This window comes from Hermetia illucens, chromosome 6 (genome assembly GCF_905115235.1).
Source record: "Hermetia illucens chromosome 6, iHerIll2.2.curated.20191125, whole genome shotgun sequence".
Classification (NCBI taxonomy): Eukaryota; Metazoa; Arthropoda; class Insecta; order Diptera; family Stratiomyidae; genus Hermetia; species Hermetia illucens.
Window position 1 is genome coordinate 87777500 of NC_051854.1, and position 22310 is coordinate 87799809.

Below are 22310 nucleotides of genomic sequence, written 5' to 3' on the forward strand. Positions count from 1 at the left end.
ATCTTGCTAAAAAGTCATATTTTACGTAGAGGAACTTTCCATTTAGTTATTGATATCATACCTAATTAGAGTGTTTTAACTTCTTCAAAGATCTCGGTCTAAGTTTTCTGAAAAACTGGTGGCGAGTTATTCACTTTTTATTAGCCGTTGGTAAAACATGCGATGACTTTCGTCCTCTTTCATCGTCTTACATGCCTTAATCTCTTTATTTCCTCTGTTTTTCGTATCGCATCCCCAGGAGCTTCTGCTCTATGAAGTAATGTATTCTTCGTTTTCTGGGCTGCATTGCAACTTTTCTGGGGATGTTGCCTTAACCGTTAATCTTATCTTCTTCCGAAAGCTTTGAAAAATACGCCAATAGCTGGTTGATCGTACAATTTGACCATCAGTTTACAATTACCAATCTACAGGGCATTACCATTTCTAGTGTAAAGCCTCAAATAAGAGGCACGCTTTCAAAATCTCTACTAACCTTTACAGAATCTCACCCTTCATCATCATCATCAACGGCGCAACAACCGGTATCCGATTTAGGCCTGCCTTAATAAGGAACTCCAGACATCCCGGTTTTGCGCCGAGGTCCACCAATTCGATATCCCTAAAAGCTGTATGGCGTCTTGACATACGCCATCGCTCCATCTCAGGCACGGTCTGCCTCGTCTTCTCTTTCTACCATAGATATTGGCCTTATAGACTTTCTGAGCTGGACCATCCTCATCCATACGGATTAAGTGACCCGCCCACCGTTACCTATTGAGCCGGATTTTATCTGCAACCAGACGGTCGTGATATCGCTCATAGATTTCGTCGTTATGTAGACTACGGAGTCGTCCATCCTCATTAGGGGGCCAAAAATTCTTCGAAGGATTCTTCTCTCGAACGCGGCCAAGAGTTTGCAGTTTTTTTTTGGTAAGAAGCCAAGTCTCTGAGGAATACATTAGGACAGGTAAGATCGTTGTCTTGTACAGTAAGAGCTTTGACCTTATGGTGAGATGTTTCAAGCGGAACAGATTTTGTAAGTTGAAATAGGCTCTGTTGCCTACCAACAACTGTGCGCGGATTTCATCGTCATAGGAGATGGGAGATAGGATTCTCCTATCTTTATCATTCCTGTTTGACCAGTGCGGTTTGATGTTGTTGGTTGGTTGGTTTTTGGTGCTGACGTCGCCACCATATACTTTGTCTTACCTTCATTGATGTGCAGCCCAAGATCTTGCGCCGCCTGCTCGATCTGAATGAAGGCAGTTTGTACGTCTCGGGTCATTCTTCCCATGATGTCGTATCGTCAGCACAGGTCAGTAGTTGGCTGGACTTAAAGAGCATCCTACCTCTTGCGTTTACCCCAGCATCACGGATCATGATAGGGCATCCCTTTGTCGTGAGAGTGATCCTGCTGCTTTTATCTGGCCTCGCACATTGGTCAGTCTTATCAATTTCGTTTCGTCAAAATGAGTTCCAGTTTCCTCTAGATCTTGCCGAGAAACCTATCCTCGTACATATCCAGCAACGGAATTGTCGTTCTCCTTTAATGTGTGACCTATCCACTGCCAGCTCCACCCTCTAATTAAAATAGTTACCCGTGCTTGATCTAGACGCCGACGTGGCTATTGCTTGGAAATTCTGTCGGGCGTTAACGACGGCTTGGAAATTTTTACTAACAACGATGGTCACCTTCCATATCTGACCTAGCACTGTTAATGGGTTAGGTAGCATCCACGTCGGAGCCACCGGCAGATACAATGGTATCAATTTAAATATACTGATTAATCCCTTCGATTTTCCATCCATTAATGCGGAAAGGAAGAAACCGGTGACCTGTCACATTGAGAACCTAGGTCTTATTGGTGTTTCCCTTTAGTCCGACTCCTCCAAATTCAGACCCATTAAGGTAAGATCCATGGCTCGGTGAAAGTGTAAAGAGATATCATAGGGTGGTCAAGGTATTTGAGGAAAGATGTCATGGTTATCATCATTGACAACAATAACATAATTCCTCCTTGAACTTCAAATTCCTATGAAATTATGCCTTCACAACGTGACCTGGACTGTTAGTTTTTCCTCAATGACCTGCTGGCGTAGAGCATTCCAGATACTCTCCCTATTTACGTTGAGAGAAGTTTTCTCGTAATCCATGAAGTAATTATCTGAATTTCGCACTCTGCTCCAAAATAATCAGGAAGGTGTTAATATGATCATGTTGGGGGATCCAGAACAGAAATTAACCTGTTTTCTGTCGATCAAGCTTTAGAAGTCTTCTTTGATACGTTCCACGATAACTTTAGTTATTATCTTTCCGAGAGCACCGAACACACAATGATTTTTTCACCACGGTATCGAGGCCCAAGTGCATCACATGCGGCCCCACTCGCAGCCACACTAATGATCTTCAGTTCCTTATGCTAGCTGGTCGTCCTTTCACCTTAGCTTTGCGACACCTCAACTTGCAGCGAAGAAAAGAGCACTTTTTATACCGACCAAATGGTGTCGTCTGTTTACTAAGATATTTTCTCTCTGCCGAGCAACAACCAGTTTTCGAAAGCGGACTGGTTTGGAATTAAGGGTTGAGCCACCACGTCTGTGGATAGATCGGACGTAATACCGAAGAGTAAGCAAATGGTTACCAGGTGATCTTCTTGCATGAGACCGATGTCAGCACTGTTTCGAGAATAATAAATAAAGTACCAGTCGCGTTAAGACTAATCTAAATAGATGTACATTACCGGTCAAGTCGAACTCAAGTGCGTGCACTCGTGTTCATGTTCGTGCTCCTCACCTCCTTTGGCTGACTTCCTTCTGTCTAAGCTTCCTACGAGTAGCATCAATCATGTTTTCGACTGCAGTCCATATCCCTTCCGATTTCAGCAAATAATCCATCATGTTGCCGGAGTGAAGTGCCCCTCAGTTATAATCCCTAGCGGACACTATGGGCAATATGATGATGAGGGAACAAACCCTGAAAAATTTTCAGTAGGAGATCGGGACATGCAATTTTCGGAGCTGCCTGACCTCAAAATCTCTCATCACAACCTCGTAGCCGCTTCTCCATGGGTCTATATCAGCCTCTGTACAGAGTTGTTTGAAGCAGCCTTGCTTCGCTGTATAGCCAGCTTCAGGTTTCTTCGGACTTCTTTGTAAGCTCGCTGTTTGACCTCCTAGTTAATCCTATCCATTGCTTTCTGAACCGCTCGTCTGGCCCGATGGAAGGCCGGCTGAAGATCTGACAATCCACTTTTCCACCTACAGTTCGGCCTTCTACTGGGGAAAGTATAACGCCTCGGCATCGGTGAGTCGCATGCTTCGCGATACACACTAGGATATGGAGTGCTCTTTCCGAGGGTGTACCTTGTATAGTGTCCTGGTGCAACTACACATCTATGAATGTTCGCTCGTCAATTGCTTTCGCAGACCAACATGACGTCTCCCCATTTGTGGACGAGCAGATTTCCAATCGCTTGACTTGTTCTTCAGGTCAAAGACTATTGCCTGGCGGTCACTAGGGCTGACGATCCGTATCGCACATATGGCGAACTAGTGAAGGACTAACAAAAGTCGGATCGACAACCGAATCGGACCCCCTTTCTGGTAAGTATTAACCTGACTATTGTTAGCCAATATGATATCCAACTGCGCGAAAGCCTCAAAGAGAGAACGCCCTCTTGTATTCGTCAGTCAATCATCGGCGCTGACTATTAGTTTCTGTCCGTTTGCATCCACAAGGCCGCCCCACCAGATGGATCGGCTACCCATACATTATTGTTAGGGTTTCTGTAGGATTCGCTTATTATAGCCACTTGCACCTTTGATTCATGAGTGGTCTGCGAGAGCAGATCTAGCAGGACCCTACAGTGACTGAGGTTGATTTGAATCAACCTCATTTTCTCGCTGCATTTAGCGCTTTTATGAACTCGGCACATTTGCTGCTTCCGGCAATATGCCCGCTGTCCAGGCTCTCCTTTCTATCATACAACATGCATTTGGGATCCTTGTTACAATCCCGAGCAATGAGAACTGTTTAACCACAACGTCTGCATCGGCTAGACCGATCAATCTCACTTCTACACACTCTTGCTAAATGTCCGTACGAGAGATACTTGAAGCATTTCTTCAATGAGATTCGCACTCTAAGGCGACAGGCTACCCATCCAATCCCGACATTCAGCAGCGCTGCTTCTGCTGGTAGCCGGATGGTCGCCGTCTGTGTACGTCCATACGCCTTTCTAAGGCTTGCAATGGATGCTTCCTGCAAGTCGTGTAGCTGGAACTGCTCCGCTAAGACAGTGCAGATTTCCGCCTTAGAAGTGGCCTCATCTAGCTCTTTTCACTGCTTTTGAGCACGCACGGCATCACTTTCGCCAAGTAAATTTTAAACTTGGCTGAGAAACTTTTGCCTTTGCTCCTTTCGGTCCCTTTCAGTTCTAGAATGAGATGTCCCTTTTGATTCTTCCGGATCCTGCTTACATTCCACCCCAAGTCTTTGAGATCAGGATCAGCTTTCACTCTTCTTAGTATGTGTACATAGGGCATACTACCCGTGCTTGAAATGATGATCGCCCCGGGACGGATTTTCATTCTCTCCTTCTTCTTTTTAAGCTTCTTTTGTCCAACCTTAGTTCAACCTTCGTGTACCTTTTGCGACATCGGCTTCATTGGCATTTTAGGCACTATTTGCCCATTTAGCGTGGTTTTAGGCCCCTTCTTCAAAGCGGGTGGTACGACTTTTTGGTTTTTGGGAACTTACTGACTTCCTGGATGTTCATTTTCCTTTTCCCGAACCCTCTTTTTCCTCTGTCCATCCGCGAGTATACGGCTGAGTGTCACCTGCGTCATCGTCGAAGGAGTAATTTTAGGGCTCTCCTTCAAATCTTTCTCATCTTCCCTAGATTTGTTAACTCTGATAGTTCTCACCATATGCTTGATTGTTTGACGCACGTTGTGTTTTTCTTTGATGAATTCCAAAGAGTCAAAAATTTTCGTTCCAAAAAAAAGGAAGGAAGACTCTTCCAGGTCGGAATTCTGTTCCAAAGCCTCCATTCTTCTTTCCGCACATTTTCTGGCATTAGCGGGATTCCCGTTGTCCAGGTCTTTTTCCGCCTTGGAAATTGAGGGAGATCTTATAATCGTTGAGCTTCTCTTAAACGGATTCGGCTCTCGATACTGAAGAGCCTTCCGTAACTCTTTACACTCGAATGCGGTTGGTGTCACTGCTGCTTTCAGCGACGTATGTTCTCACTTGGGCATATCCTTCTGCCCCATATTCATACGCACCCGTCGAGCATTCCTTTATTCGCACGAAGGGACGCGCCTGATGGGAGGTTTGGCAACTGCCCACAGGTCTGCCTACCCGTCTGTCTACCTGTCGGTCTGTGTGTCTGTCACATGCATTTTTCTCGGAAACAGTTATAGCGATTCACACCAAATTTGATGGAAAGGTCGGAACTGCAAACGGTGACACATGCAGTTTGTTGCATCCTTCTACGTCGAATTTAAGGGGAGGTCCCCATACATGCAAAAGGGGGGTGTACATTTTTTTCACCAAATATAGTCATGTGGAGTATCAAATGAAAGGTCTCAATTAGTACTTTCCGAAGGGTGGGCAGTGCGGGAGCGAAAGTAATCATTTCTTTAACAGATAGATTTTCAGAAACTACCAACCCGAAAAATCTGAAAAAATCAAGAGGCTGTCACTATATAGTGTCTAGGGTCCGAAATAGACTCCATACCTCCATATTGTCCTAATTTTCGGGTCACCGTGCTTCGAAATTTGTGTTTTTCGGTGTTAATCCCCAGTCGTTATGAAAATTGGTATGTGGGGGGTATTTATTATTTGCTTATCCAAGGAGTTATTCACTGAACTGGTTCTACATGACATCCTGAGTCGACTAAGTGTCCTTCCAGAAGTTTACTTCGATGTTGTAAATGGGACTTGTCACCTTTATATATCGCTTCAATAAGCTCTTGATTTCCCTAGAATACCCTTTCTACGTATAGCACTGTATTCAGAATCTTTCCTATCACTGGTGGAAGTTTCCTTGGAGTCAATGAAAAGTATGTGAATTCGAACATTGAACCTTGTCTATCGTTGTTGAGTGTACAAACCAGATTTTCTTGGTTTTCGCGTTATTTGAATTTACGGTAATGAGAAGAGGCTTTCACTAAGTGCCCTTGTTCAATTTGTCCTGGCATTGGGTAATTATAGCGCCACGTTTTCTTAGGATGCAAGACCTTTTTGATAGATTCATTAACGCGGGAAGCAAAGGCAGCGGATCGTCAACTTCCTATTTATAGGAAAAGCTACAATTTTTTTTTTCTACTTAATTAGCCACCATCATTCCAATATGCATGCTTTGAAAACAATTCCCTGATTCCTTGACCACATATATCATGCAAACTAAACTCCCTCAACGTGACTTTTTTATTGTAAATTTCCCACGGTGCAACTTTATAGATTGTTTCCAGCATTCGCCTCATCCCTACAAGATTCTAAATTTATCTAGACTGAATCTTCAAAGGACATCCCAAATTCATCCGAAACCACAAAAAAATCACTTTGAAAGTTTATTTGAGTTCGATGAGTCCTTTCCAATAGCGTCGAAACGAAAACTTTGAAGTAAATCTACTTATCCAGCAAAATCTCCTGAGTGAAGGATATTCGTGAAAATCTTCATATTCAATTCCATAAATCTTGCTGTTGCTATTTTTGTATCTCTCACTCGCATTGACATTGAAATTCAGATTATTTTCTTTTTCAAAATGGTTCGGTTCGGTTTTAGTATGATTCAGGGTCAACACATGAATAGCCAAGGGCAGGATTATAGGATTATGTTATAATCGTGGAATAATGGCGAAATTCTATGGTTGGAAAGCTGAAATTATCCATTTGTCCATTCATTTGTATGTAAGTTGCTGAAATGAAAAGTTGGAAGATTCCTGAAAGGAAAATCAAGTAGATTTTCATTTCGCGCCATTTATGAAGTTCAAATTGTCCAAAAAGTTATCGCGAAAAATATTCTGGAATAGCCTCATATACGTCCTACCGTGGGGTGGTCCTGGAAAAGTCAGCATTATAAAATCAGAACGCTGTCGAAAATAAAATGTTGGTTTTGCAATCTAGCGAGATTACTCGCCATTTCCATTCGTTCATTTCGGTTGAGGAGGTGATTGAATTCGCACACTTTGAAGTGATTTAAATAAAATTCAAATTCTAAAAGGGAATTCTAATCTACGTTGCGTCCTTTTGCAGGAAACCTACCCTCAACAGCTGAATGAAATATATTGCGAAATGTTGAAATGGAACGGAGGACAAGTGTTCCGTGCAATTGTCTAGTTTTATGCCTTTTTCTCCAGCAATCTTTTTACATCTTGGAGAATTCGATTTGTCATTCATTCGTCCCGTTTGAATTGAGAGAAATATTGAAGCAATTGAAAGTACTCGGAAATGTTAAATGGAGGAGATTTATCAGCGTTTTTGGAAGATAGGTTCGCTTGGAATGGGCTCAATTTAGAGATATTCAATTGGAGAATGCGTGAAGTAGATACAGGTTCAAACAACTTTTGTATTTCCTTTGTCTTGCTTGGGGTTTGAGTTCCTTTTTAGAATTTTTATGAGGACTTTACCCATATTGTTCAGCACAATAAATGACAATGGAAAAACTGAAGAAGGAGTCGCCCACATTACTGTTGAACGACGAAGTTTTTGTTTTTAAAAGCACTCTATATTCGGATATTCTGAATAAAAAGTAAACTGTCGCAAGTTATTCGCGAAAAAAGTAAGCATTATACTGTGATAGAAAGTTCGAAAATAATGACTTATATGAATTTTTCGATGGTCAAGGACGGTGTTTTGTTTTTGTGTTCGTACACGGAGGTGGAAAATCTTAGAAAGACACGTCCGCATCAGCTCCCCCAGAGCTACACCAAGCGCATGTGGGATTCGTACTCCCTGAAAACCACCCCCCGTCTCTCCAGCCCCAGCTCCGCAGGACCACCATTTAGGTATTACTTTGCGGGATATTAGGCACTCGTCTCTCTCCTCCTTTCGGCTTTCCTCTTTCTTTGCTCCTTCAGCAACTCCTCCTGCAAATCGTAAGCCAGTTCTCCTCGGACCTTAACATCTCCGCAACTAAGTTCTCCGGACTCACGCTCCTGCCAACACTTGGGTTAGGCTCCTCGTCTTCATTACCAATCTTTGGGAGTGAAATACCACATGCTCTGGATGTCCCAGTCTGCCATCCTAGATGCGATTCGGAGATGCAGATACTGCCTGTACCACCCACTGTGTCCCGTGACATACTGAGTAATGTGGTAGTTGGTCTCCCTATGTTTCTGCTCAAGCCACACCCTAATGTTGGGAATGGGGTGCGTTCCCCGACCCTTCGTAGACTCGTCCCATCTGAGATTGGCAGAGATCATGGGTCTTTTGCCGCATTTCTACGGTTTATGTGCCTCTCCATACGCCTTGCATGGTACAACACACTCATTTCTTTCACCAGAATGTCGACAGAGGTCATGCCCACCACCAGCAATACTGCCTCATCTGATGCGCTTCTAAAAGCTATCAGCCGATAAACCGAGTTCACCTACTTCCGCCTCTGAGAGTTTGCAAGCGCCTCTGCCCACACAGGGGACGAGTAAAGCAGGACGGAACGCACCACTCCGGCTAGAAATAACCTGCGACAGTATTTCAGCCCACTAGTATCCAGCAACATTTTTGCAAGTGCCGCGATGGCACTGGCTGCATCTTGGTATGCATATTCTAGGTGTTCCCTAACACTCAATTTGGTGGAAATTATCATCCCCAGACATTTGATAGGCGGCTTTGATACGACTGTATATCCACCGACTTCCACTTTCACAGTGTTACTTTCCATGCAATTGGTTATTAAGATCGCTTCCGTTTTCGCGTCCGCCAAGGTCAGCCCGGCTCTTTCTAACCAGTACTTTACCACTGCCGCTATTATCGCCGCGTAAACCTCCACATTTTCTGGGTGTTTTGCTGTAACAACCACAGCTAGGTCATCAGCAAAGCCGACGATCGTAGTTCCCTCTGGAACGGGAGGAGCAAGCACCCCATTATACATGATATTCCACATCAAGGGGCCAAGTACCGATTCCTGTGGTACTCCATCTATGTTAGCAACGCCGCTTTAATTTTATTCCAGCTGGCTGAGTTGAATGTGTTTTTGACATTCAGCACCAACACGGCACAGTAGCCGCGAGAAATAATGCCTGGTTTACCACCACGCTAATTGCGTCCATCGTAGCGCGTATGCCGAAAATCAAACTGACGTTCCGACAAACTATTGCTGGCTTCGACGATGGTTAGGAGTCTGTTGTAGATGACTCTCTCCATCATCTTCCTCATTGTATCCAGCAGGCAGATAGGACGTTACGATGCTGGGTTTCCAGAGGGCTTGCAGAGCTATCTTAGAAACTCGAAAATGTTGCAGCGTTGGAGGCTCCCGACACTCGCTGGGACGCTTTTGCGCAAGCCGGTTTCGGAAGAATGAGAGGGGTGAAGGGTTCTTGTGTTCGCTTCACTTCCTCTCGCGTCACTTACAAAATTTCACGTGGCCTTTAGTACCTCACCGAAACCTGAAATAGAAAATGGGATTTTTACAACAAGAAATTCTAGTTGATAGGAAAAGAAAGAGGGCCAGTCTGCACATTTACCTTCCCAACAATAAAAGATAAAATAGTAATAATTGTATTTACTGATAAACGAATGTTATGAGATAATCTAGAATGTAAGCCGCTTATTAGTTAGAAACAAGTCGGAAACCAGAAGCTCTCTTTATACAAATAATTGACCCATTTTCCAACCCCACCCAGTCTTTACCTTTATAACCAATGTTAACTACTTCGAAAGGCGTTGATCGAGACCTTTCATTTGATACTCGGCATGCCCATATTCGGTGGAAAAATTTGTACCCCTGTTTTGCACAAGTTCAACGTAGGCCGACATTTTTACTCCGTGTGTTTGTTCCAAACTTTGTACCTAATTTTATGCCAATAGGTGAAACCGATTCGGAGAAAAGTGCGTGTGACAGACAGGCAGTGATAAGAATTGTTTTCCACGAAACCTTAATAAAGTTGGAGTTGTGATTCACTTACGAGCATATAATACACAATTCCTATATATGATTTCCGATTTGGCACAATAACTTCACCGCATAATGCCAAACCAAAGTGCGGAATCCATTCTCGTCAGAGGATATCATCAGATATGACTGCGCCGTAATGTCCTTCGGAGGTATTGCCTCAGGCTACCACGAGCGGTATATTCCCAAAGGTGATGGAAAGAGTGTTCTTGTTCAAACAGGTTGAAATTCCCCCTAACGACCAAAGAGAGGTAGTAAACCTGTGCTGCATATCTACCAGCAGCCTATAGCGGGGTCTAATAGGAAGACACTTATGTTACCTCCAGCTGAGAACAAGGGATTTCGGCAGTAGAATCCGTGGCGGAGCTACTAAGCCACGTTCGATAGGCGTCAAAGCCAGTGCAGCGCCACCGTTTCCTTTCAGTCCCGTCAGCCTCCTGGAATAAGAGCATCAGTCTGTCCTAGGCTTGCTCTGACGTCCCAACTGAACGTGTGCTCCCGGCGCTCCCCTCACAAGGATGTGTTCCAAGCTCTTTAGTGGTGTGAATTGCTGGCTAGACATAACGAGATGGCGGGCGCCTTTCATTTGGGAATGGCTTCCTGTAGTCGGCACAACAATCCACTTTCTCCAAGCCCGTCTCCCTTGACCAAGTTGACGCACAGTCGTAGGTTCTCCTCTTACAATTTTGACATCAGATTTTGTTAAAACGAATCCATGATTCTTGAACTAGAAATATATAAGGACAATCCTACAACTTTGCCAACCTTGCTGTCAGTAGATAGGAAAACGCTTTGGCATACTACAGGTTAATTTGACTAACTTTTAGAAGGGAAATTAAATACTCTAGCCTTAACGCCGAGGTATAAATTCCTAGGATCTTGGCGGTATATCTGGAAGCTTTTTCAGTTAGATTTTCTTCTGTTTTATACTTAACTCAATTTAGTACGCGGTAGGGCTTTTAATAAAAGTCACATCCTGTGACAGCGAGATAAACATGCCACCCTAAGGGCGTTGATTAGGCACCCAACTCAAGGAAATCAGTTTTAGTTCGGCACGAGGAAACGGTTTACTGCCACCGAAAGAAATATTATATTTAGTGTTGAGTGGCTTCTTCTCCAATCTTTCCCATTCCATTAAGAGATATGTCAAATAGAATGAGGGTTCGTTTTCAGCAGCAAAATTCGACTCAATTCTTCCCAAGGTGCGAACCGGAATGGTGTGAAATCTAATTATTCCGAATATAGACAATTGCTCCGTCAAATATTTTATTTCTCACTGGTCCTTCCTTTGAAATTGTTTTGAATAGAGAAATCAATATGTCAAAGCCTCAAGGTCAAATTCTCGGAAATAATTTGGTAGGGCCCTCTTAAAAGGAACCCGATTTTTGACCCTTGCGTATGCGAGGAGACATGTAAAGTCAAAAGTAAATGGTTTTATCGTTAAGGAAACTACAAAACGTTTGAATTAACTTTTATTCAGAAAACAATCAAATAAAATTTGACATTTGACCGGTTTAAGAGATCTCAAGGACATGGCGAGGTTTCTATATTTGAGGTGCTTACACAAAAACCAGAGATATCCTTTTCAATGCTTCCAAATTTCAGCAGCACCAACTCCTGATGTACTGCTTAATGTTATGGGTGGGATGGGGCATTTTTGAAAGCAAGACCAATTTATTAGAAATTCACTTCGTGTGTCCCTGAATACCACCTTTGAGCAGGATATTCTATTAATGGGAATTATGGATTATTTTCACTCCTTGTCAATATTTCCTTTTAAATTTGAACATGAAAGGACGACTTTGTTATTTTTTATTCTCAGAATTGTCCAAAGAACACCACTCGTACCCTGGGAGCGTGCGTTGCCAAGGAACACCTCTGCAATGATCGAGTTACTTGCATCCATCAATCATGGGTATGTGACGGTGATTCCGATTGTCCTGGAGGAGAAGATGAAATGCCGCCACTTTGTAAAAACGTCACATGCAGGGAGGACCAGTATCAATGCAAGGACAACACCTGCATCCCAGGATATATGTATTGTAATGGGAAGCGGGATTGCAAGGATGGAAGCGACGAAATTGGATGCTGTGAGTATATTTCTATATAACGTTCATCCTGCGTCCTGCGAGCTATGAGCTGTAATTGAAGTACGAGCACAACGTTTGTGCTCTGAAATTAATTAACGTAGGACATAGGATTTGCAGCTTCCCACAGCACTAATGACCATTTCTCTTTCAGCCGTTGGAAAGACGACGGTTTGCAATGAAACAACAGAATTCAGTTGCGGTGGAGGTGCATGCATACCTTGGTCTAAAGTTTGCGATAAGCATCCTGACTGCCCAAATATGGAGGACGAGCCATTGGATAAGTGCAACGTGAACGAATGCGAAGCCAACAATGGAGGATGCACACAACGCTGCATCGATTTGCCGATTGGATGGCGTTGCCAGTGCCATAATGGGTGAGTAATTATATAGTTATATCATATTATATGCAGTATGTTTCCAGCTCAAAAAGCTCAAGAAGGCTCCAATTATATTTCAAGAATACTTGTATCTTCTACTTTTCCCCAACTTTTGGAAAATATAAAAGTTCAAGTGAAGAATTATGAGAAAAGTAGGAAGAATACATTGCACTTTTCCATCGACACACTTCCTAGAAAATTATGCATTCTCAGCCCCATTCGGTGACCACTTAACTGTCCCAATTTGCTAATTTCGTACTAATTAAACTATATCGGACTAGAGTACTTAGTACTCATTGTGCACGCTGAGCAGAAGTATAAGTGGTCCATGGAATATTTGACACTTGGAATTGAGAAATGAAGCCAAACATAACAAACCCATTAAGAGTTTCCATGTATTCTACTGCATTTGCATTATTGTTGCTCAAAGTAAAATTGAATTAATTCGAGGGGTTGTACCCGATCATCTCCCGCAAAAGTATCAAAGACATTGACCTCTGGCTCCAGGCTCCATAAAGGAAGTGCATGAGGTTTATCATCTCCTTTCCGTAACTCCTATAATTCGAATTGGAAAGTGTGCTAAGTTTGGCGCTGTGAGAATGCCCTCTTGAAAAACCCGTAATTCACATTTGACCGCATTTGATCCAAAGGCCCATCTAAAGTCAGCAGCTGTCAAGGAACGCACTTGCACTGCTGCACCCCTCACAGTTGACAGTGGAATGCAAACTGTGCCCACCGAAGGACTGCTAAAGTAAGCCGGCTGGCCTGTTCATTCTCTTCTATGTTCCTATGGGCAGAACCTAGAAATTTCTGTGGCGTTCTGGTTGATAGTGATGGGTGAAACTGTACGGATACTGCACAGGTGCTGACACAAGTGCCTTCATGCCATGTAATCTCATGGCTCTTAGATGATCAAACTTGCACTTCCTAGTGAATGGCGCTATATCGAACTTGACTGGATTTATGCGCATTGTTGCCTTTCTGCACCAGTTGCTAGTATAAAAATTCACAGCCCGGTTTGGATTCTGTCACATAGGATATCCCCATATTTGTCTTACAAATTAAAACAATATCGTCAGCGTAACCCTGGACCTGTATTCCTGTGTTCGCTAGCTCTCTTAGGAGTTCATCAACTACCTTGTTCCGCATGAAGGGTGATAATTGCTTCTTTTTTTTGGGAGTAGGGCAGGTGAATGCATTTACGCACAGATTGGTGGATTCCCGCCACAATACACCGTCAGACTGCTAACTACACTCCTTCCTCTTATCAGACAACTAACCTGGAACCATTCGACACATTACTCGGAGCTAGCCCTCCTGCTCTCCTTACTTTGCGAGCCTTCAATGTATGGAACTCATTTCACTAACAGGCGGAGAAGGGAGGAAGGGATACCATCCGGTCCCTTCACTGGTCGAACTCAATGTTCATCACAATAAGGAGAGCTCCCCTGTGTCTCACCATGCAAGAATCTAAATTGTCGATGAGCTGTGCAGTCCATCTGCCTCTTGGCTCTGGGCAACTTTGCGCCCAGGTTCTTCACGGGCATCCACTTATCTTACGAGCTTACGATGCACGTCCTTCTTGAATGCATCAGTCCATGCCTCCGTGCCATAGAGCAGGACGGACTCCGTTGCTTCTATAAGACAAAGTCCCCTAGTAGATATAAGGTCCTAAAATTCGCCATTATATGAATGAACGTTGAAACTCCAGCTGCAGTCCTGTCCGCTCTGCTTCGATTTGCTCGAATATTATCTTTGAGTCGAGTATTAAAGCAAAGTATTTAACAGTTGACTCTGTAGTCACTCATCGATATGGGGCGCAGGGTCGGTTTTCTCTTTCTTCTCAAGGAGACTACTACAATTTTCTCCAACGCAAGGCTAAAACCATTCATCCGCTGACTCGTCACATCAATATGCCAAGTTTGCTTTGCGCCTGTTCAACATTTCAACAAATGTTATCCTTCAGGCAAGTGTTGAACGCCTCGAGCAGTAAGTCTGCGGAAAATCAGCTTGTAAACCTCCGCTGGGATGTCATCAGGACTTGGCGCCTTCTTGTTTTTCGTGGTGAGATCTGCTTTTGCGAGCTTCTTCATTATCAATATGTTTGGGGAGTAATGCCCGTACAATGCGGTCTATCTGGTTGGCACTTAGTATGCAGGGTTTTCGGAAAGCCCTGATTTTCCGGGTGACAAGTTTATTGTCAAGTCCTCACGGGTGCTCATTTACCTCGGTTTGGCAGCCGCGAAATTTATTTTCATATATCACACTGTAAAGTCGCCTGTTTGCTGACCTATACTGTGCTTTTATGGCGCATGCCGTCCTTGCGGGCGTGTAAGTTTTGTGCCAAACGACGGAGTTTATAACACTCTTTCCGTTGGTCGGCAGTTTCTGCTGTCCACCAGTGCATAGGAGGCTTGCCACGGCTGCGGGTCCCCCGGGCATGGAGGCCTCACACAATGTCGTTATCAGGTTCATCAATGAGTTTACGACACGCGGAAGGAGCGTCGGGTTGGTGCACACCGCCAAGTAGCGTCAGCCATTTCGAACGCTATGCACTGATGATCGCTTGCTGAGAAGTCGTTCTGGACTCTCTTCTCTCAATGGCCCCCTTCCATCATTCGCCTTTCCGTGTCCGAAATGGCGTCTTTCAGAGCATCAAGCTGGCATCATCTCATTTGGTGTCAGGTAAACGCTAAAAACGTTAACCCTAAAAACTGAATACAAACAAACGCACTTCCTGGGCCCTCAGAAACAACACGAAGTCGGACGCCGTCTCGAATCCAGGCCGCAGTAGTACCCGATAAGTCGAGATGCCATGGAGTCGGGTCTCTATTCCGGTATTGCTTGCTGCTTAGCACTTGATCAACCTTTACTTCCGCAGCGAGCTGTGCTGGTGAGCGGTTGCTCTCCGGAGCATGTTAATTTGTAGGATGCGGATCTTGCTAGTCGCGTCCTAGTTGATTAGTTATAGTTGCCTATGATGAGGCAAATTGATCTGAAAGAAAAACTCTGAAGAAAACTGTCCGTCTGTCTGTCCGTTACACGCATTTTTCTCGGAGAGGGTTATAGTGATTCACACCAAATTTGTTGGAAAGGTGGGAACTGTGAACGCTCACGCATACAGTGGGTTACATTCTTTGAATTTAAGGGAGAGTCACCGTATATGTAAAAGCTTAAATTTTTTTTTTACCAAATGTTGTCATGTGGGGTATCAAATGAAAAGTCTTGATTAGTACTTTCCGAATCCCGTCTTATTTTTGATATTTGGTGGAAAGGTGGGGAGTGCGGAGTCGAAATTTATCATCTTTTTAACAGACCAATTCTCAGAAACCACCAAACCGAAAAGTCTGGAAAAAATCAAGCGGTTGTCACTATATGGTGCCTAGGCTCCGAAATACTTTCCATACCGATATCCTTGCAAAAAAAGTTAATAATAGTATATTACTATAACTTTTAGTTATCGACTACAATTTTACAGTAATGTAGGCTATAACCAAATTCATTCACGACAATGGATTTCAATATCACCCGAAGCCAGAACATCAGCAGTCGGAAAAAGAGTACCGTGATCTTCGAAGTAGCCTTAAAATGGCTATACGGGAAGTAAGAGGAATTGCTACAAGCAGTTGTGGCTTGAAGCAAATACGAACGCTTGGGTCGTTGCTTACAAGGTTGTAATGAACAAGATTCGTGGACAAAAATCACCCCAAGTGACGTGCCCACGACTCTTGTTTAAAATAATCGCAATCCTTTCCCCACAACAATAAGAAAGCGGAAGAGGTAGAGGTTGGTTCTGCTACCGACGCCCCAAAAACCACCTGGCGCACCTTCTTCAGATCGCCCTATCTGTCTGTTAGACACTATGGGGAAGATGTTGTAGAGGGTGATATACAAAAGGTTGCTTCCGTTCGTTGAGCTAGTGGGTGGTCTATTGGAACCGCCGTATGGGTTTCGTAGAGCGCGGTTCACGGTTGATGCTATTGCAACGGTCGTGGACTCGGCCTGGGAGACATCAGCCGCTGATAAGTGCTGCGCGGTGGTGTCGCTCGATGTCAGGAATGTCTTTGACTCGGCCAACTGGGGTTGGATTAAGAGCACCCTGGCTAAACTGGGTGTCTCTGGTTACTTAGCTCCGATAATCGAGAGTTACCTTTCGGAGAGATATTTTGTGAAGAGACAGATGACGGGCCGAAGGAATATATTGTGACAGCAGATGTTAAGCAAGGCTCCGTACTGAGACCCCTGTGTGTGTGTGTGTATGGTGGGGGAGAAGCTACAGCTTCTGAGCACTCGCCTCCCCCGTCTAACGGAATATTCCGGATTCGTTAACGTATCGCAGGATTTCCGTTAGTGGATGTGATGCTACCCGTCGCAATTGGAGAACATCGGCACCAAAGATCTGATGCCTGATGCGTCCATAGGCGGGGCATTCACATAGAAAATGCTCCGTGGATTCCACTTCCTCATTACTGTGACCCCTGCTGTGGACCATAATGTATGACGGAGTGCTCGGCCTTCACGTGCCAAGGGAAGCAACACTGATTGGTTTCACAGACGACCTGGCAGTGGTAGTAGTTGCGAAAGATCACCAGGACGTGCTATCAAATCATGGCTCCAAGTAGTGAAATTGGACCTGATGGAAGATAAGACGGAGGCGTCCTTATCACCTATCGCAGGAAAAACAACACTGTCAAAATCCAGGTTGGTAATCAAGAGGTCATTTCAAAATCGATCATTAGATACCTAGGGGTAATGGTCGATGCCAAGTTGAACTTCAAGCGGCACCTGGACTATGCTCGCGAAAAGGCATTAAAGGCTAGCGCATTTTTAACAAGGGGGATGCCTAATGTTGGAGGGCCAAAAGCTAGTCGCCAGCTGCTTATCGCAGGGGGTGGTGAAATCGATCATGCTACACGTCGCTCCTGTATGGGCGTGCGAACTAGATAACATAGCGAACCAGAGAAGGGTAATTTCCGCATATCGGCCAATCGCGCTGAGGTGTGCAGTGCATATAGAATGGTATTGAGAGATGGGTGGAGCTGCAAACTGGCGCAGCAGCGTCATTTGTCTTTATGTAAGAAGTACACAACACCTTTCATACCTGAAGCGTCCAGCTTCCGGTTTCCCGACTTGTTTAATCTTTTAACTAACGTTGGCGCAGCTATTTGTGTTCATTAAGGGAATAGACTAAACGGCGAATGTAGCAGTGGTGGATTCAACCAACAGAAAAGGTCAATGCAGGTTTACTGAACTCATCGCAAGGACCTCGCTTGAAATCGACTTTAACCGGATATTTATCGTAAATAACATGTACACAAAGCTTTCGTAAACAAGATGTCAGCCATGTCCTTGTTTGAGTGGTTATCAGTTGGCTCGTGTACAGATTTATGTAAAAAATATTCTTATATTTCCTATTAAGACTTCGTGTGTTATCGTTGCAGATATCGTATAAGCATCAACTCATTTTTCTACGTGGGCGAGATCATCTCTTGTTTGTTTTTTCCTTCCTGAACAATTCTTAGATATCAAATTAAATAGGGTTGATTTTAAGAATGGAAAATCATCCAATGACAAATGAAGAGAAATAAATGGTTGACATAAATTTGCCATTGAAAAATGAGGTCCTTGCCCTTCTGACTGAATTTAGGAAGAACAATATGGAAAGATACTTTTTAAATTTTAATTATCTTGGAAATTTTAAGAACCATAAAATCAAATTTAAAGGTTATTTTTGTAAAAAACCACCATATCCACTCCCAGCTTTACTAGTGAAATAATTATTCTTTTCATCACATGCCTTGAAGCCACAAATCACCATTGTCTACACAATACGACGAAATCATTAAAACCGCACTATTTCCCTTTACAGATACAAATTAATCGACAACAAGACCTGCGTTGATATAAATGAGTGCGAAATTCCTGGCGCCTGCTCACAAATTTGCATAAATGAAGTGGGGACATTCAAGTGTGAATGCGATCCGGGCTACATGCGAGATCCGCGAAACCATACACGCTGCAAAGCGACCGAAGGACATGCCTCCCTGCTATTCGCGAGACGTAACGACATCCGCAAAATTGCTCTGGACCATCCTGAAATTACATCCATTGTCAACGATACAAAGTCAGCGACTGCTCTTGATTACGTTTTCCGAACGGGGATGATATTCTGGAGTGATGTCTCCACCCAAAGGATATACAAGTAAAGCTTAATGATAGTCATTTTATTATGCAGAAGTGTTTGGAAGTGTAGCGGATTCCGACCGGGAGGATTAGATCCGCTTCCATGGCCCATAATTTCGATGCGGATATAGAAATATTTTTCCATATGAAATATTTCCATAAAAATACGGACCAATTGGTTAGCATCCTTTTCAATTCACTGCAGGATTTCGGAGGATGCTGACTGAATACAAAAGTACTATCCGCAATGCAACCATCGAATCAAATCCAAACTGGTAACCGCCCGGTCCTCAACTGGCTCGAAATCCGCGAATCTCCCAATTCCACTAGACTTCCAGGCACCCAAATCAAAGCCAATAAATCGCCAGGAACTCTTCAATTCACTTCTGTTCGCTTCTGTTCAATTCTGTCAATTTTTCCATTGTTTTCATTTCGGAAATTCCCCTAGGGCCCCCATTGATGAAGGAAGTGACAAATCCGTTGTCCTGCGGAACCATTCTGTAACTTCCGATGGCCTGGCTGTGGACTGGATTTACAATCACGTCTATTTCACTGACACTCTGAAGTGCACAATTGAACTGACTAACTTTGATGGAAATATGGGAAAAGTTCTTATCGAAGACAATTTGGATATCCCTCGTGCGGTGGCTGTGGATCCAGTTGAAGGGTGAGTATTTGCCTTTCGTTCGTTTTATCCAGAGCATGTTTTGTATCTGTTTCGGTGCTGAGGCTGCCAAAAGTAAATTAAGGGTAGAATACGTTTTACGGTAGGAAGGCTACCAATCCAATTTATGCTTGCAATTCATCAGGGAAATTGAAGTGGCAGAAGCAGTTTTAAAAATTAGACAAATTAAATCTTTTTTTTTTGTAGTCCTCACTTCAATTTCCTTCATCTACAACTCAAATGTATTTCCTAGTATCGTCAGCCCTCGCTTTACGTAACACTCTGCAGTTCTAATTCTATCTAATTTCACTCCACAGATGGATGTATTGGTCAGATTGGGGGGCAACCCCTAAGATCGAACGTGCCGGAATGGATGGTACTCACCGTCAGGCAATTGTAACCTACGATGTAAAATGGCCAAATGGATTAACCCTGGATCTGGTGCTGAAGCGTGTCTATTGGGTTGATGCAAAACTCAATACCATTTCATCCTGCAACTACGACGGTTCGCAGCGTCGTCTCGTTTTGTATTCGATAGATGCGCTAAGGCATCCTTTCTCCATTACAACGTTCGAGGATTATGTTTACTGGACAGACTGGGATAAACAGACCGTTTACAAAGCGAATAAATTCAACGGAGAAGATTTAGAGCCCGTGACAGCATTACATATGGTAAGTATCCATTCGCAATGTTTCCCTGATGCAACTCTTAATTCGCTGATGCGATAAAGAAAGATTTAATCCATTTTATCAACGTCGGGAGTAAAAGTGCTTTTCGTCTAGCACATCTGATGATAAATAAATCTTACATGGCATTTCTAGTGTAATCCACTTTCTTGGCTTTGGATCGTCTCTCCGTACTGATTATGTGGAGCGCTCTTTACTTTAGATTGCTTTATTCATGCTTGCGGAGGTGATATTTAATTCACAACATGTTCTTGGGGCCTTCGTAAACATTTTGCAGCGAGAGAAACAACGCGGAAAACAGAAGAGTCCATTTTAAAAATGAAGGGAGTTACCCCAGAATGAGAGATTGACTGCACCACAGAGTCTGCTAAAAACTAAGTGTTTCAATAATCCTTTTCCTGCTAAGTGTGCATTTAATTTTTGCGATCCATCCTTCACAATATTTATAGTTTACCACAAGGGCAACATTTTTTGGGATGCTCCTTGGAAAAATTAACAAGTCGGCAAACCGGAAGCTGGACGCTTCAGGCAAGAAAGGTTTTGTGTATTTCTTAGTACGCAGCATGTAATATAATATATGCATATATTATGTGAGAGTATCCACTTTCGGGTGATGTTGACATTCATAGTCTTGAATTTGCAAAGAAGAACCAACTTTGACGTATTATCGCTTATTAGTAATAGTACGATTTCCACCAAACTTGGTTAGATCATGCTCTACATTATAGCCTACATCACTGCTGATGCTGATGCTGGTGGTGCTAGAATGAACTTAAGGGGGGTTTTTCAGCCAATTATTAAAAATTATAGTAGTATACTATTATTAATTTTATTTGAACACATTTTCGGTATGGAAGGTATTTTGGAGCCCAGGCCCCATATAGTGGCAGCCTCCCGATTTTTTTCAGATTTTTGGGCTGAATAGTTTCTGAGAATGGCACCCTTAAAGAAATGATCACTTTCAACCCCGGACTCTCCACCTACCCAACAACTGTCAAAACTAAGACCGGCCTCGGAAAGTACTAACCGAGACATTTGATGAAAAAAAAATGTACACCCTCCTTTTGCATGTACCCCCCTTAAATTCGACGTAAAAGGATGTAATTCACTGTATGCATTAGCGTTCACAGTTCCCACCTTTCTACCAAATTTGTTGTCACTCGCTACCGAGAAAAATGCGTGTGACGGACAGACAGTAAATCGATTTTAATAAGGTTTTGTTTTACATAAAACCTTAAAAACGGCGACTGCCTTCTCAATTCTCCTCTAGGAATTGCATGAGCCCCAGATAGCCCAAATATTGTTCAGGAAAGAAATTTGAAGAAAATTTCCCACATTGGCTAAAGATTTTCATATTGAAGCAATGCAAATACTGAATTTCAGGAACCAGTGGTTCAAGAGAAGAGACTAATTTGCCGAAATACAATATGTGTAATGTCATCTAAGCATTGTCGATGGTGAAAAGACCATCCTAAGTTATCTAAAAAAAACCTGAGAGAAGATGGCGAAATTGACCGTGAACAGTTAGAGTGAAAGGATGGGTTCCTTTTTGTTCCTTCTTTGAAAAGGGATTAATTTTATCAATCAGTGAATTAATTTACCAAATATTTAGAAACATTATAAACGACAGTGCAGTGCGGTGTGTATGAAAAGTGACGGTGTACAATTTATTGCAAAAGCTTCCGCTTGTGAAATGTTGGGCTTCGAGTTCGATTACCAACTGGTCCATTTTTAAGGTTTTGTGTCAAACAAAACCTTATTAAAATCGGTTTACTGTCTGTCTTTTTTTGAGGAAGTGACACTAGCTTCAAAAGACACTGGTCTGGATGAAAGTGTGTGGAATTTCCCTCCCTGCCCCGCGAAACCACCATAAGGTATTATATCACGATACATCATGGAGTTGACCGCATCCCAAATCTCTTGATATGCTAGCATTTTCAGCACCAGATTTTCTGGTACGAGTACCTCTCCCAGAGTCTCCTCTATGTTCCTCCTTTCTTCAACAAATCTCGGACTGTGGAAGAACACATGGTCTGGGTCCTCTGGACAGCCCGGTGAGGTCTCCAATTTAAACCTGTGCAGGTATTGGCGATATACTTCGAGCCCCGTGAGAAACTGAGTGAGTGAATCTCTCCAACTAGTCCTTGATGGCAGGAATGAGCCGCCTGTGAGTCCACCGACCCTTTCCCGAGCGTTCCTACCGCTCTTGCCA

The 22310-nt window shown here is 43.3% G+C and overlaps 1 protein-coding gene across 5 annotated transcripts in view; it reads left to right on the top strand.

Moving 5' to 3' along the window:
• The window catches only part of LOC119660330 (very low-density lipoprotein receptor-like), a 492367-nt gene that overhangs the window by 432691 nt on the left and 37366 nt on the right, over positions 1-22310 (top strand). For all 5 annotated transcript variants that reach the window (XM_038068812.1, XM_038068807.1, XM_038068808.1 and 2 more), the window contains 5 exons: positions 11920-12187; positions 12339-12561; positions 18434-18766; positions 19196-19414; positions 19729-20083. In XM_038068812.1, the coding sequence (XP_037924740.1) occupies positions 11920-12187; positions 12339-12561; positions 18434-18766; positions 19196-19414; positions 19729-20083 (1398 nt within the window). The remainder of the gene's footprint in view (positions 1-11919; positions 12188-12338; positions 12562-18433; positions 18767-19195; positions 19415-19728; positions 20084-22310) is intronic.